Source organism: Rhipicephalus microplus, chromosome 4, assembly GCF_043290135.1.
Source record: "Rhipicephalus microplus isolate Deutch F79 chromosome 4, USDA_Rmic, whole genome shotgun sequence".
Lineage (NCBI taxonomy): Eukaryota > Metazoa > Arthropoda > Arachnida > Ixodida > Ixodidae > Rhipicephalus > Rhipicephalus microplus.
This window is the reverse complement of record NC_134703.1, coordinates 213,389,723-213,405,551: the sequence shown is the minus strand read 5'-3', so window position 1 is coordinate 213,405,551 and position 15,829 is coordinate 213,389,723. Positions and strand designations below refer to the sequence as shown.

Here is a 15,829-nt window from a genome sequence, read left to right as displayed (position 1 = left end):
ACACGCTTTCCAGGAGCTTAAACATCGCCTCCACACGCCTACTTTACTTGCCCATTTCGACGAATTCGCCGAGACAGAAATACATACTGACGCAAGCAGCGTAGGTCTTGGCGCCGTTCTTGTGCAGAGGGCTGACGGACTTGAAAGGGTTATTAGTTACGCCAGCCGATCGCTATGCAAAGCAGAAGCCAGTTGTTCTACAACAAAAAAGGAGTGACTCGCCAGCATCTGGGCTACGTCGAAATTTCGCCCCTACCTCTACGGCAGGCCCTTCAAAGTTGTGAGCGACCAATATGGCTTGTGTTGGCTAGCTACATTGAAGGACCCTTTAGGTCGCCTCGCATGATGGAGCCTGAGACTTCAAAAATATGACATTACCGTCGTTTACAAGTCCGACAAGAAACACTCTGACGCCGACTGTCTCTCTCGTGCGCCTGTCGACCAACCACCACCCGACGACCCGGATGACTACTTCTTGGGAATGATAACTGCCGATGACTTCGCTGAACGACAGCGGGCCGACCCGGAACTTAAGGCCCTAATAGAATACCTCGATGGCAGGACCATCGAAGTCCCGAAGGTATTCAAGCGCGCACTGATGTCGTTCTTCCTGCGAAACGGTCTTCTCCAAAAGAAAAACCTCACCGCTCTGAGCCAAGTACCGCCTTCAGCTCTGCGGCCAGAACTCCTGCAGGCCCTGCACGACGATCCGACGGCAGGGCACTTCGGTGTTTCCCGCACGCTCCTGAGGATACAAGAAAGGTACTACTTGCCACGTCTTACCACCGACGTCACTCGTTATGTAAGGACATGCCGGGACTGTTAGCGACGCAAGACACCGCTGACAAGGCCAGCGGGACTTCTGTAGCCAATTGAACCACCTCACCGACCATTCCAGCAGATTGGTATGAACCTACTGGGGCCGTTCCCGACGTCGACTTTCGGAAACAAGCGGATCGTGGTAGCTACAGACTACGTCACCCGCTACGCCAAGACAAAAGCCCTGCCCAAAGGCAGTGCATCCGAAGTAGCTAAGTTCCTCGTCGAAAATATCGTCTTACGTCACGGTGCCCCGGAGGTCCTCATCACCGACAGAGAAACGGCACTTACTGCTGACCTAACTCAAGCAATCTTGGCATACAGCCAGTCTAACTACCGCTGGAGGACAGCGTACCGCCCACAGACAAACGGCCTCACCGAGCAGCTAAACAAGACGATCGCCGACATGCTGGCAATATACGTCGATGTCGAACACAAGATGTGGGACGCAATTCTTCGGTACGTTACCTTCGCAGACAATACGGCGGTGCAGGAGACGACACAGATATCTCCATACGAATTGGTCTACGGAAGGCGCCCGGCAACGACGCTCGATGCCATGTTACCCAACGTCACCGACGAAGAAAACCTCGGTGTGAGCGAGTACCTTCAACGTGCCGAAGAAGCCCGACAACTCGCGCATCTCGGTATCAAGAATCAATAGACCGACAGCCGCCGTTACAATCTTCGACGACGCTTCGTGGAATACCAGCCCGGTGAACGTGTTTGAGTGTGGACGCCAATACGCCGACGTGGATTCAGTGAAAAGCTTCTGCGACGGTACTTCGGACTGTACAGAGTGGTTCGACGTCTCGGCCCACTTGATTACGAGGTTGTCTCCGACGGCATCACGAACTCTCAACGACGCCGATCGTGACCTGAAGTCGTCCATCTCGCGCGCCTCAAGCCGTTTCATGCGCTTTAACAAACTGAAACATTGTTTTTTTTTGTATTATTGCTGTATCGTAATTTACTCATTGTACTTTCTTGCATAATTGTTGTACATTTATCTTGAGTTAAAGCATCGGGACGATGCCCTTTTAAGAGGGGGACAATGCCACGTTCCATTCCTCAAGATTTGTTATCGCCTCAATACACTACAGAATTCTCAGCGCAAACCGCTCCGGCAGTTTTCGAGAAGCGTCTGGACCTAAGTAGATCATTTCGATAAGATCACGCCCACTCCTCGAACTGTACAGATTATTCTGGAACACTCGTCACCGCGAGCGATAACGCTAGAACTTTCGCTGGCAAGAGTATGAATGCTGACGCACTTTGCCGCTTGTCAGTAGTTGATCGACGGCCGAGGCTCCGTTCACTGCTATCTGTGAAAGACTGCTACTGTAATCGGACTTTCCGTTTACCGGGCACAGGTTCACCCAAATAAACAGTTAAATCCCAACATGAAGTCTCTTGTCTTCGGCCACGCCACAACCCCATGACAATATGCTCAGGCTTGGCGCTCTTATTGCGAAGCCTGAGCACATTCTTTCTATGTAGATAGTATCTATTAGTAACTGTCGAAGTAACACAGTTACTAACTTCACAGTTACTACGTTTAGTTACTACATATGTATTAAATATTATGATGAGTGCTCGATATATACGCCTCACTTATAAACACCACTGCATTTTTCAATAATGTGTACCCTGTAACCACTAAATTATAGTGTAAAATTGTGGAAATCAGATATTTATATCGGTCAATAACCAAGACTAATTTGGACAGTGATCCACACTCTCTGTCATGGCTGCTAGAGGCACCGACTAACACTTTCACGTTTTAATGCAAATTTGTACCCTCGTGAAGGGTATGCAGTAATGATGGCCACTGTACCTCAGTCGGTAGAGCATCGGGCGCATTATTCCAAAAGCACAGGTTGGATCCCTCTCAACAGCCAGTTATCTTTTCGTCCACTTTGCATTCTTCGCATTTACATTAAAACTGCTACGAATAACATCTCATATGCTTTCCTTGGCATAACTACGGATATTATTTGGGGCTTAACGTCACGAACACAAGCCATAATTTTATGATGGACTCTGTAGTCGAGGGCTCCAGAAAGTTCGGCCATCTGGTATTTTTGAAGGTGCATTGGCATCACACAGTACACGGGAGCTGGCCATTTTGCCTCCATCAAAGTGCCGCGGCTGGGATCGAACCCGGAGCTTTTGGGGTCAGCAGCCGAGTACCGTTACCGCCACCACGGTGGATTGTCTGTTAGTGTGTCTGCCAAAGAAAAACGAGCCTTTAAATTTTCCCTAATGCAAAGCACATTGCACAGTGAAGTGAACGAATGGCGGCTCACTGAATTGCTTTTTGCGCATCTCCCTGTTGCGCTGCTGGCAGACGCGCCGTGCACCTCGGGACTGCAGGCAGCTTAGGCCTCGCTCACAGTCCGCCTCCTGCTGGCAGGTCTCGCCCTCACGCTGCCCGTAAACCGGCAGGCAGGTACCCGCTGCGAAGAGAAGCATTTCATTCTTGTGCACACCTGCAAGACAGTCGTTTTGAAACGTGAACGAGTTCGTAGACCACCGCGCCACACCGAGACAATTGAAAGAAGCACACTCACAACTTCTTCTTCTTCAAAAATGCGCATATATGCGCGGCACCGAAGAACAAAGCAAAACAGAAGCAACAGAAAAAAAAAACACTCTGGGTGTGCCACTTTATCCAGGCTACAAAGACGGAATGCATGGCAACTCAGCGAGAGATGAAGCCTAACCCTGAATCATTATTCAAATAGGTAATCTCTTTCTTACTGGGCGCTATCCATCAATGCAACGCTTATGCACTGCGCGCCCCAGAGTTCTATCACTGCTGTCTCGATAATTTCATAGGTAAGTGTGTCCCAATTATGCGCGCATTGTAGGGCTCTCAGGCTCATGTGAGGCAAAGCATTCGTCCACTTCAATCAATCCATCAGCTTTAATTTCTCCTTAAGAAATACGGGAATACCGGGAAAAAGCCGCAATACTGCGGCTTGACACTTCTCCGGCCTCCTACAAAGTCCAGCAGCAAGATAGTCAAGTGGTAGAAGAAAAACTGTGCTGGAAATATAAAATTTGAATGCCATGCACTAAAAAAGCTAAAGGCAATATACAGTGAAAACTATGTTAAACATCACAATATTTAATCTGTATGACACATTATACGTACAGAGTCAAATTAATGCGATTCAAAAGAATAAAATGGAATAAAAAGAAAGAAAAGCACATCACAATTGAGAATATTGTAATCTTTACTGCATAAGTTTATAATTTACGCCAAGAGAGTACTATGAAGGCAATGAAGGCACAACAGGAAGAAGAAAAAAACGGAAATAATGAAGGCAAAAAAAAAACGTCATGTGCCGAACAGATGTAGTACGTAATGACTCTGAAACCAGTCATTGATACACCTCCCAGTTTTCCCCATGTGTTACATTTTCTCGCAGATTAACGGTAATAAGTATACCACAACTTGAACACATTAAACGAAGGTTGCTAGTTTTGCAACTACTGGCTTTCCTTTCCGAACCACGTATCCACTGCTAAATGCCGACAGTTTATTCGGGGCAGAATTACACTAGCATTCCCGCTCGTCCGGATACCCTTCTCATGCTACGGAAACCACATAAATGTACGTGATCACTGCTAAATTTCCCAATGCACTTCTTTAAGGACTTCAAGTTGTGGGCCCCACATACTTTGACTTTACAGCTTAAAATTCCTTGTGTGACAGAAACAAAACAGGCGAATAGATTGCTCATTATTGCGCCAGTACATAATTTAGAGTTTGGGTAACGTGAATACATGACTTGGTCTTAATGATGTTGTCCAACAATTTAGACAAGAGCAAAGAGTCCAGCCTAGAGTTGTATTTTGCCGTGAAAAACCCACCAAGTCGATTGACCTTATCATGTCAAGGTTTAGGTTTCGGCAAAAGTTAACAACGTTGGCAAAGTTAACTGCAAGAAAAGTTGAATTCGCTCAGGATAGCGGACTCTTTTTTTATAAGCAACTCCGTTTCGGTATAATATAATTTTCGACGACTCACACTAGCTAGCCATTCTGCACTGTTTCAAAAGATATGATGACTTTTTCCCCCCAAAATATTACCTTGAACTGAGGATTGCGTAGACCTATTCGTTCTCTTTTGTTATATGTTTTGTCCCCAGACACCATTGATGCGTCCTATAAAAAAGAACGCTCCTGCCGTGAAATTCTCCTGGTTGACACCCCGCTCAAAATACAACAGTGTCGATGAGGATGTTGAAATTAAGACTTTGGGTTCAGAAGAGAGATGCGAAGAAGTCAGTTGTGTTGTTCTGGTTTGATTGCCCCCGAGATTCTCACGGCAGAATAATAATAATAATAATAATCATCATTATCATCATCATCATCATCATCATCATCATCATCATCAGCAGCAGCAGCAGCAGCAGCAGCAGCAGCAGCAGCAGCCTGGCTACACCCACTGCCGTGCAAAGGCTTCTCCCATGATCCGTCTATCAACGTGGTATCGTGCTTTTTGTTGCCACGTTATACATGCGAACGTTTTAATCTCACTGGCCCACCTAACTTTCTGTCTCTGTTTCGTGCGTTTGCCTTCTCTGTGAATCCACCCTTAATGACCAGCGGTTACCCGCCTACATGCTACATGCCCGGCCCATGGCTATTTCTTATTCTTGATTTCAACTATGATATCCTAAACTCGGTTTGTTCGCTCACCCGCTCTGCTTTCTTTTCGTATATTAAGGTCAAACTTATCAGTTTCCTTTCCATCACTCTCTGTGTCGTCCAAAATTTAAGCTGAACCCTCTTTTTAAGCCTTCCGGTTTCTGCTCCGTAGGTAATACTGGCAAGATGCGACTGTTATATACCTTCCTATTGAGGGATAGTGGCAATCTACCAGTCATGATTTGAGAGCACTTGCCAAATGTGTTCCACCCCATTCTTGTTTTTCTAGTTACTTCAACCACGTAGTTTGGCTCCGCTGTCCTAAGTAGACATATTCCTTTACAACTGCCACCATCTCTCCACCTATCACAAAGTGCTGTTTTATGCCGAGGCTGTTGCACATTAGTTTTGTGTTTATTTACTTTCAGACCTACTTTTCTGCTTTCCGTGTTCAGTTCATTAATCATGAGCTGTAGTTCGTACTCTGAGTAACTCATCAAGGCAATGCCATCAGTGAATCGCAGGTTACTATGACACTCTCCATTAACTTTTATCCCTAACTTTTCCCAGTCTAGAGTCCTGAATACCTCCTGCAAACACAGGGGGAATAGCATTGGAGAGACCTTGTCTCCCTGCCTTACACCCTTCTTTATTGGGATTCTGTCACCTTTCTTATGGAGAACTAAGGTGGCTGTGGATCTACTATAGATTTCTTTCAGTATGTTTTTATAGAGTTCTTCGATGCCCTGAATCTGTAGTGACAACATTACTGATATCTCGACTGAGTCAAGCGCCTCCTCGTAATCTATCAAATCTGTGAATAGGGGTTTGTTGTATTCAAGGCATTTATTTCTTTCCTGATTGATAGTATCAATATGGCATATTGTTAAGTAGCCGGTACAAAATCCTGCTGGGTCCTTTAGTTTACTCCAATATCGCCCTAATTGTATTAGCTAATATTTTTGCAAATAGTTTGTAGAGAACAGTCAGTAAGCTGATCGGCCTGTAGTTATTCAAGTCCTTGTCGTCTCCTTTCTTATGAATTAAGATGATGTTAGCGTTCTTCCAAGATTCTGGTACCCTTCCCGTCAAAAGACAATTCCTAAGGTAGGGTTCTGAAAGCCTCCTGTAAACACACATTGAATAGCATTGGAGCAATCGTGTCTCCCTGTCGTACATCCTTTTGTATTGGGATTTTGTCGCTTTCTTTATGGAGAACTATGATGGCTGTGGATCCAGTGTAGATTTACTTCAGTGTGTTCTTTGGTTCCCTGACTCCGTAGTGACTGCATTACTGCTGTTGTCTCGACTGAGTCAAACGCCTTTTCGTAATCTATGATGGCTATGTATAGGGTTTGGTTATATTCCGTGCCTTTCTCCATTACCTGATAGATAGTGTGAAAATTGTCAATTGTGAAGTAGCCTCTAAAAATCCTGCTTTGTCCTTTGGTTAATCAAACTATAATGTCACCTTAACTTTACTTAATAGTTGGTGGAGAACAGACAGTAAAATCATCAGCCTATAAATTTTCAAGTCCCTGACGTCTCCTTTCTTACAAACTAAGAAGATTTTGGCGTTCTTCCAAGAATTTTGGTTCAATTGCCGTCAAGAAACACTTTGTATATATGGTGGCCAGTTATTCCGACATAATTTTTCCGCCATCTTTCAGGAGGACCGTTGTTACCTTATCCTCACCAGTGGCTTTGCCTCTTTGCATTCTTTGCTTTCCTTACTTTCCCTGTCGTTACTGGTGGAATGTCAAATTTCTATAAACTGTTATTATTTCTCACGATATCATCCTGGTTGTTCTGGCTTTTGTATAGCTTTCTGTATAACTTCTCCGCCACCTCGACTATCCTATCCATATTGGTTATGACTTGCCTTGCTGGTTTCTTAATTCATGCACCCGATATTGGCTCATGCACAAGTTTGCCTTCGCAGTTTTGGGCTTCTGTCGCTTTTCACAGCCTGCTCAATTCTCTCCATGTTATACCTTCTGAAATCGGCTACCTTACGTCTATTGATTAACTTCGAAAGCTCCACTGCCTCTATTTTGTCGGTTGCATTTGAGGCTTTTATGATTTGTCTTCTCTCAATAAGATTTTCGGTCTTCTGAGATAGAGTGTCAGTGTCTTGTCTAGTGATCGTACCTCCGAATGCAATTGTACACTCTTTGATGGTGCTAGTAAGTTTATCGCTCATTGTGTCAACGCTAACGTCGGTTATCTCATTGAGTGCCTCGAGTCTACTCTGAAGTGAAACTTTGAATTTCCGTACTTTCCCTCTCATTGCTAGCTAAATGATTGGCTTCTTGAGTATCAACTTTTATCTTTGCTTTTTTTTAAATCTAGGTACGTACGAGCTCTTACCATTCTATGGTGACTGCATCAGATCTTGCCAAGTACTTCTACATCCTGTACAGTGCCTGGGTGTGCACACAGAATAAAGTCTATTTCATTTTAAGTTTCGCCTTTAGGACTTCGCCACGTCCACTCACGGTTAGCTTGTTTTCTGAAGAAGGCATTCAAGACCAGTAAATTATTACGTTATACAAACTGTGCTAATAACTCGTCTCTAGAATTTCAGAGCCGATGCCGTATTTCCCTACTGCATGGTCTCCGCCCTGTTGCCTAGTTTGGCAATAAATTCGCCCATCAGAATAGTATGTTGTGACTTCATTAATGGCTGGTTCTACGTTTCCATAGAAGCGTTACACTAAATGATCATCAAGGCTAGATGTAGGTGCGTAGGCCTGTACCACCATCATCTTGTACCTTTTGTTAAACTTAATTATGATACTTGCGACCTTCTCATTGATGCTGTAGTATTCCTTTATGTTGCCAGTGATATTTTTGTCTATAAGAAACGCAACCCCTGTTTTTTTTCTGTCAACTAATCCTCGGTAGTACAGGACGTGTTCGTTTTCGAGCACTGTATAATCCTTACGTGCCCTCTTAACTTCGCTGAGCCCTATTACATTCTAATAAACACCCCCCAATTCCTGGAATAGGACAGCTAGTTTAGCCTCACTAGATAGCGTTATAGCGTAGCCAAGCTCACGCCAAGTTCACGTTCCTATGGCGGCCTGTCCGGACCCAGAGATTCTTAGCACCCTTCCCTGCGTCGCAGGTCTGACCACGCTTTGAACAGCTGCTTCGACGCCGCTGAGTAGTGAGGGCCAAGGGTTAATTGCTGTAGTTATGGGCATACACCAAATTTGGTATTACGAGACGTGATTGAACGATGAAGGTGTGTAACTGGCGCAAACATGATAACCATGATGCCACGCCATGATAACCAGATGCGTGTGATGTAACAACCTGACTGTATGCCCCGCTCATGATGTACTCGCGGCCGTTTCGCTAGCTCTACATATGTCAAATTTGGTATTGCGTGACGTGAACGGACGACGAAGGTAAATGACATATTCAAATATGAGAATACTGGCATGCACGTTATGCAAAACTGGACTACATGCTACGCTCATAGCACGCTCGCAGCCGTTTCGCTAGTTTCACATATACCAAATTTGGTATCAGGTGACGTGAATAGAAGACGGAGGTAAATGACACGTCCAAACATGAGAATCATGACATGGAAGACATGTACGGCATAATATACCTCCGGCTCGAAACGTTGCGCTGATTTTAAAGTGACATATCAACCTTTCTTATTCGTGCCTCGCATATCATCGATTTCCACTGAACGTGGGATCTGCCATTATTTTTACTTTAGTGAGAATATGTTTATTGCACAAGTATGATACCTCGCCATACAATGGCTCGTCAAACGCTTCGTTACATTCGATAAGTACTGCTGCGACACTGTTGCCATTCGGGATAACGTCAATTGTCGTTAGGTGGCTTCCGCTCAAGCTGATTTATGTAGCAGTGTCCAGGGCTACCATCCTCGCGAGCACCACTACACCAGCCCTTCATATCAGGTTACCGCCTGTGGTGTTGATAATAGCCATACTGCTGTTGGCATCGTTACGCAACTGTAAACAACTGGTTGTATAAATAATACTCGGCTGCTTCACATTGTCTGTGCGTACGTCTTCACATTGCCTGCCCGTACATGTATCTTCACATTGTCTGCGCATGCATATTCATGAAAGAGTACCAAAAGGGCCACGGCGCCTTCTCTGTGGATGGAGCTAGTAAGATTTTGGCGTTCTTCCAAGAATTTTGGTTCAATTGCCGTCAAGAAACACTTTGTATATATGGTGGCCAGTTATTGCCGTCACAGTTTGTATAACGTAAGTTCAGGAATCCCTGAACCCTTCTCCTGTGGATGGAGTGAAAGTCCCAGTTTTAGCAGGGTTAATCAGAAAAAGTTGGTATAATGCCACGTGATGAAAAAAAAAAAGAACATCAAGCACTGTTCTGGATAGCTAAAAAACATTTTTGGTGAGGTGACCAAATGGACGTTTTTTAAGCCTGTTTACTTACGTAGTGGATTGTAAATTCCGATGAAAATAGCCCAGTGATCTGGGAACAATAGCAGCAGCAATGGTACTTATATGATCGATCCCAGAAAGATTTTGTGTTAGGTGAATGTGGTTATTATAATTGTTTTTGGAAGAAAAGAGAGATCAACCTGACTGACTAGTAAATGAGGCAATTTTACATTTATAAGTGTTGAGAATCATGAGCCATGTTTCACTCCAGTTGCTAGTGTGGTCACTTCAGCACAGCTTATAAACATTGAAGTAGTGAGCAACTATACGTATACAAGATTATATGTTAATGCCATATCAAAAACTACCCCTTCTCCAGGTGTCCAGCCTGAAGCTGATTTAAATTTTTAAAAATTTGTAGACATGTCCGAGTGAGCTGTGCTTGTACTACTTGATGCCCAATGTCTGCTAGTTCTAGCTATGCTACCGCGAAAACCAGAAACGTGATGTTGGGTAACGTACCTTTGGATCCGTCGACGTCGACGCAAACAGAGCCGCGGCAGCACTGATCGTTTGCGACGCACTTGCGGCCGAAGCAGGCCAACTCGTCCTCCTCCGAAAAGCCTGTGTCCAATAAAACCTCTCCACCGCCCCCTTTCTTTTGCTCTGCCTGCGAATTAGAAAACGGACATGCCTGGCAGAAATCTCTATGGCTGGGTAAAATAATAAACGGTCTTGCCAGCCGAGTTTTGTTTCTTTTTATTCCGTTAGCAAGTGTATGGACGCTGTCGGTTTATTTTTGACGTCACCATCATGTCCCGGATACGTATATATACATGTATATAAAAACACAGAGAAAAATGAAAACCGGGAGAAAAAATTTCTGAGGCACCCACCGGGGATTCGCGCCAGCTACACCTCGCTCCTCAGCGCACTGCATTAGCCAAGTAGGCCCCGCCGCTGAACAACACATGCATCATTTTTTCCTTGATGTAAACGCTGTGGTCACCATGTGTTGATACACAACCCTGAATAAAGAACTTTATATTTCAGAATCGTGGTTCATATTTTAGTCACTTTCGAGATAAACATTAGTTTTTCTAATCCCGGTGCCTAATCACCTTCAGAAATGACCCGAATATGAGATAGGTGAAATGAATTTTAAGTGTACTGGACAGCAAAGGGCAATGAGTATGTGCCTACTTAAGAAGAGGTGAACGTGCTAGTCTCGTGCAGTCACCTTTGTGCTTCCATCGCGATGAAAGTGAATCCCTGAATCATTTCTTCTCAAGATGCAAATTGCCCCTCCGTGGTTGTCTAGTGGCTAAGGTGCTCGGCTGCTGACCCGCAGGTCGCGGAATCGAATCCCGGCTGCGGCGGCTGCATTTCCGATGTAGGCGGAAATGTTGTAGGCCCGTGTGCTCAGATTTGGGTGCACGTTAAAGAACCCCAGGTGGTCGAAATTTCCGGAGCTTTCCACTATGGCGTCTCTCATAATCATATGGTGGTTTTGGGACGTTAAACCCCACACATCAATCAATCAATCAGCATGCAAATTAAAGATAAAGACGTCGGTATGAACCGCTCCAAAGGATGGAATTAAATTGTGCTTCCCGGTGGTTGTTTCCTTTGAGGAATGTACTGTAAGAGAGTTTTCTTGGGTTAGTTTGTACATCATTTGAAATAAAAAATTGGCCCGAATCTACATGTTACACTGTAAATGTCGTCGGAAGACCATAGTCTTGCGTCTGGAGACAGTGAACAAAACGTTTATTTGATGTTCTGCGCAAGAAAAACGATGAATGCTATTCTGCAGGCGCTGCGTTAAAGTGCCTCGAGCGTGTAACGGAGGCGAACAAGCGCATCTAGGATGGATGGATGGATGGATGGATATGGCTATACCCTTTAGATCGGGCGGTGGCTAGCACCACCATGCCGTGATAATGAACCCAAAACTATATTTATTTATTTTTTCTTAAAAAGTGAGTTTGAGGATTCGTACTTTGCAGTGAAGAGTTTAATCTTCACTCGTGTCTTGACTTTAGCCACCAATCAGATAACCTCCTTCTAGTTAAGTCTACTTACTTAAAGTATATTTTGCCCTCCCGGTCCCTAAACCCCAGTGCTTTGAAAAAATCAGCGCCATCATCCTGAACTATAGGGTGAAGCCCTTTACAGAACATTATCAAGTGTTCGGCAGTTTCTTCTTCCTCTCCACACGCGCTGCATACTGTGTCTACCCCTTCGTATTTGGCCCGATATGTCTTGGTTCGCAGTACTCCCGTCCTTGCCTCAAACAGTACAGAACTACCCCGAGTATTATCATAGATCCTTTCCTTGGCAATTTCCTGCTTGAAAGTTCGATAGATCTCTAGCGCGGACTTCTTAATCATGCCCATTTTCCACATGTCAGTCTCTGTTTCCTTCACTTTCTTCTTAACCGATAGTTCTTTTTGGTTTGGCCACCTGCTGTTTTTGAAGTATTTACCAGTCAACTTCCTGGTTCGCTTCCTCCATTTTGTATCGACATTCTTTATGTACAAGTAGCTGAAAACCTTCCTAGCCCAACGCTCCTCCTTCATTTCTCTCAATCGCTTCTCAAATTTTATCTTGCTGCTAGCTTCCCTGCCCTCAAATGATGTCCATCCCATATCACCTTGTACTCCCTGATTTGGTGTATTCCCGTGAGCTCCTAAAGCAAGCCTACCTATTCCACGTTGCTTAGTTTCTAATCTTGCTTGAACTTCTGATCTCATGCACAAGACCGCATTGCCGAACGTCAGCCCAGGAACCATGACCCCTTTCCATATTCCTCTCACAACATCATACCTATTGTAATTCCACAGTGCCCTATTTTTCATCACTGCTGCATTCCTGTTACTTTTAGTCGTCATGTATATTTCGTGTTCCCTCAGGTACTCGGTCCCATTGCTTATCCATACGCCAGATATTTGTATTTATCTATTATCTCTAGCGTGACCTCCTGTATCCTAAGCTCACTACCTTCGTTGTCATTGAAAATCATGTCTGCTGATTTTTCCTTACTGAATCTAAAATCTAACCTATCTCCCTCATTACCGCAGATGTCCATCAATCTCTGCAAATCTTCCTTGTTGTTGGCCATTTGCACTATATCATCTGCGTGCATTAATGCTGGTAGTGCCTGTTCAATAAGTTTTCCTTGTTTGACTAAGGAGAGGTTGAAGCCCAGCCCACTTCCCTCTAATTTTCCCTCTAATCCTTGTAGGTACATCATGAATAATGAGGGGGACAAGGGGCAACCCTGCCTAAGCCCCCGTTTTACATCTGCAGGCTTGGATACCTGTTTTTCCTACTTTATAACTACCTTGTTACCTTTATAAATACCCTTTAAAAGATTAATGACTACATGTTACACGCCTAGTGTGTCCAGTATTCCCCACAATTCCTCTTGAACCACGCCATCGTACGCTCTCTTGATATCCAAGAATGCTAGCCAAAGGGGCCTGTGTTCCTTTTCTGCTATTTCGATGCACTGCGTCAGTGAGAACAGATTGTCTTCCAACCTCCTGTGTTTCCGAAACCCATTCTGCAGTTCCCCCGCACCCCCTCATCTTCTATCCATGCCTGCAGTCTTTTCTTTATAATCTGCATCGCCAGCCTGTAGACCAGTGATGTCACTGTTATAGGACGGTAGTTGTTTATGTCAGCTTTGTACCCGTTTCCTTTATAGATCATGCTCATCCTGCTAAGTTTCCATCCATCGGGAACTTCACCATCGATTATTATTTTGCTCACTGCCTCTCTCAAAGCCTGCTTAAACTTCGGACCTAATGTCTTTATCAGCCTAACTGGAATGCCATCTGGGCCAGTTGATGTACTACTAAGAACCCTCTTCTCAGCCCTTTCCCACTCTCGTTGTGAAAATGGAGCCACTGCACAACTTGATTCGTCCTTGTCGAATGTGGTGCATAAAGTACTTCTTTGTTGAAATTTTTCTGTCACCCTTGTTCTTATATATTCAATAGCTTCGTCCCCTTCTAGCCTGGCACCTTGGGCTGTATTTATAAAACTCTTCTCTAGGCTCGTCTCATTTCCTAGGGAGTTTAGATGGTTCCAAAATTTCGCAGCTGCCTTTCTATCCTTTTTATGTAATTCTGCCAGCCACTGAGCTCCCTTTCTTCTAATCTTTTCCTTGATCAGAAGGGATGCAGCCCTTCTACAGCTTAGAAAGGTTTCCCATTTTCATTCAACATCATCTGTCGGTTCACCCCGCTGCTTAGCATGTCTGTGTTCCCTAGAGGCATCCTGACGTTTTGCTATGGCTCTCTTAACTTCCTCATCCCACCAAATTTTGGGTTTGTGTCTTCTTTTCCGGGGTGACTTGTCACGCGTCTTAGCAAGCTCTAGCTCAAAGAGTCTAATTAGATTCGTGTATGTCCACACTGTCTTATTATCCTCCGCGATTACTTTCTCAATTTGTTTAGTGGCTATTTCAATTTGCCTTTCTGGATAAAAGTTTTCCTGTAGTTGCTCATCTTGTCTCCTTCCCACTTTCACTGCTCTTCCAAAACTTAGCTTGATACGTTTGTGATCGCTACCCAGACTTCTGGAGCCACCTTCATCTATGTGCATTCCCATGAGCTTATCATACATCCTATGTGACATCAGTGCATAATCTATCGTCGACTGAAGCCTTCCTACCTCCCATGTTATTTGCCCTTCACACTTCTCGGTAGTGTTGCAAATGATCAAATCAAGCCTTTCACACATATCCATGATCATTTTGCCTGTCGGGTCGGTATACCCATCTATATCTTCTATGTGCGCATTCATGTCTCCTAGTATAATTATCTCGCACTCTCTTCCTAACTCCTGAATGTCCTTTGATATACACTCTACCACTGCCTGGTTTTCCTCTCTGGCCTTTGCTCCCGTCCACAAGTACACGAAACCAAGGAGTGTCATTTGACCTACCACTTTCCCTTTTAGTCATAAATGTTCCTGGCACTCCTGCTTGATCCTTTGTCAGTCTGTACTTTTATGAATGAATGCCCCAATACCACCCCCCTTTCTGCTGCCTTCTGTTCTATTACAATATTTCCACGCGTAGTCTGGATTGTTCGGAGTTTGTTCCATGTCCCTGAAATGTGTTTCTACAAACCCGTATACCATCGGCCTCTCTTCCCACAGCTGTTCTTCTATCTCTTCCCACTTCAGCCTGTTCCTACCACCCTGCATGTTAATATACCCTATGTCTTAATGGGCTCGGCGCTCGTGGCTACGTCTATTTATGCCCCGGACTCTACCTATCTTAGACATTGGTGCCACTTTGGAATCGTATCTGTCCATAACACCTGTCGAAGAGTCTTCCTGGTTGTTTTCCTCGTTACTAGCTATCCTGCACCCCGAAGGGCTCGCTTGCCCCCCAAAAAAGCTACTGCGCGTCCTGCAAGTCGCCAACCCACCTCATGACCTTGCCGCCCATCGAAGTGAATTCTGTCTCGTTGAAAACCACCCCACCTATGCACCTCTCTGTTTATTTACACCACCTCAAACCATTTCTCTCGACTCATCTGCCATATCTCTTGGTTTGCGTTGACAACCGCTCTTTGCATGTTGATATCACGCACCGGTACCTCCGGTATCGTGCATATCACTACCTGTACCTTAGGAGAAGTGGCGCGCATGTCATCGACGCCTTTCGCCAGTGTGGCTGCTAGTCCTGCTGTATCTTTATTTAAGACATCATTTAAACCACCTGAAATTATCACGAGGTTTCGTCTATCAGCTGTAGTTTTGAGTTTTGCGCTCGCTTGCCTCATGACTGCTTCCAGCTTGCGTCCATGGAACGCCCCTACTGCAACCCTCTTGTCACCTCTTACCCTCTCTTTTATGGCTTCTGTGCATCGATTTAAATTCGAGTCCCCGGCGATTATCACATGCTGTGACTTTTCAGCTGGAGCGTC

General features: G+C 44.7%; 1 protein-coding gene across 2 annotated transcripts in view; it reads right to left on the bottom strand.

Annotated features, from left to right (window-relative positions):
• The window catches only part of spab (space blanket), a 140,328-nt gene that overhangs the window by 38,890 nt on the left and 85,609 nt on the right, over positions 1–15,829 (bottom strand). The window contains exons 2-3 of one of the 2 annotated variants that reach the window (XM_075893984.1): positions 10,404–10,551; positions 3,129–3,278 (exon numbers count right to left, since the gene is read on the bottom strand). In XM_075893984.1, coding sequence (XP_075750099.1) covers positions 3,129–3,278; positions 10,404–10,551 — 298 coding nt within the window. The remainder of the gene's footprint in view (positions 1–3,128; positions 3,279–10,403; positions 10,552–15,829) is intronic. The other variant, XM_075893983.1, reaches the window with a different exon arrangement.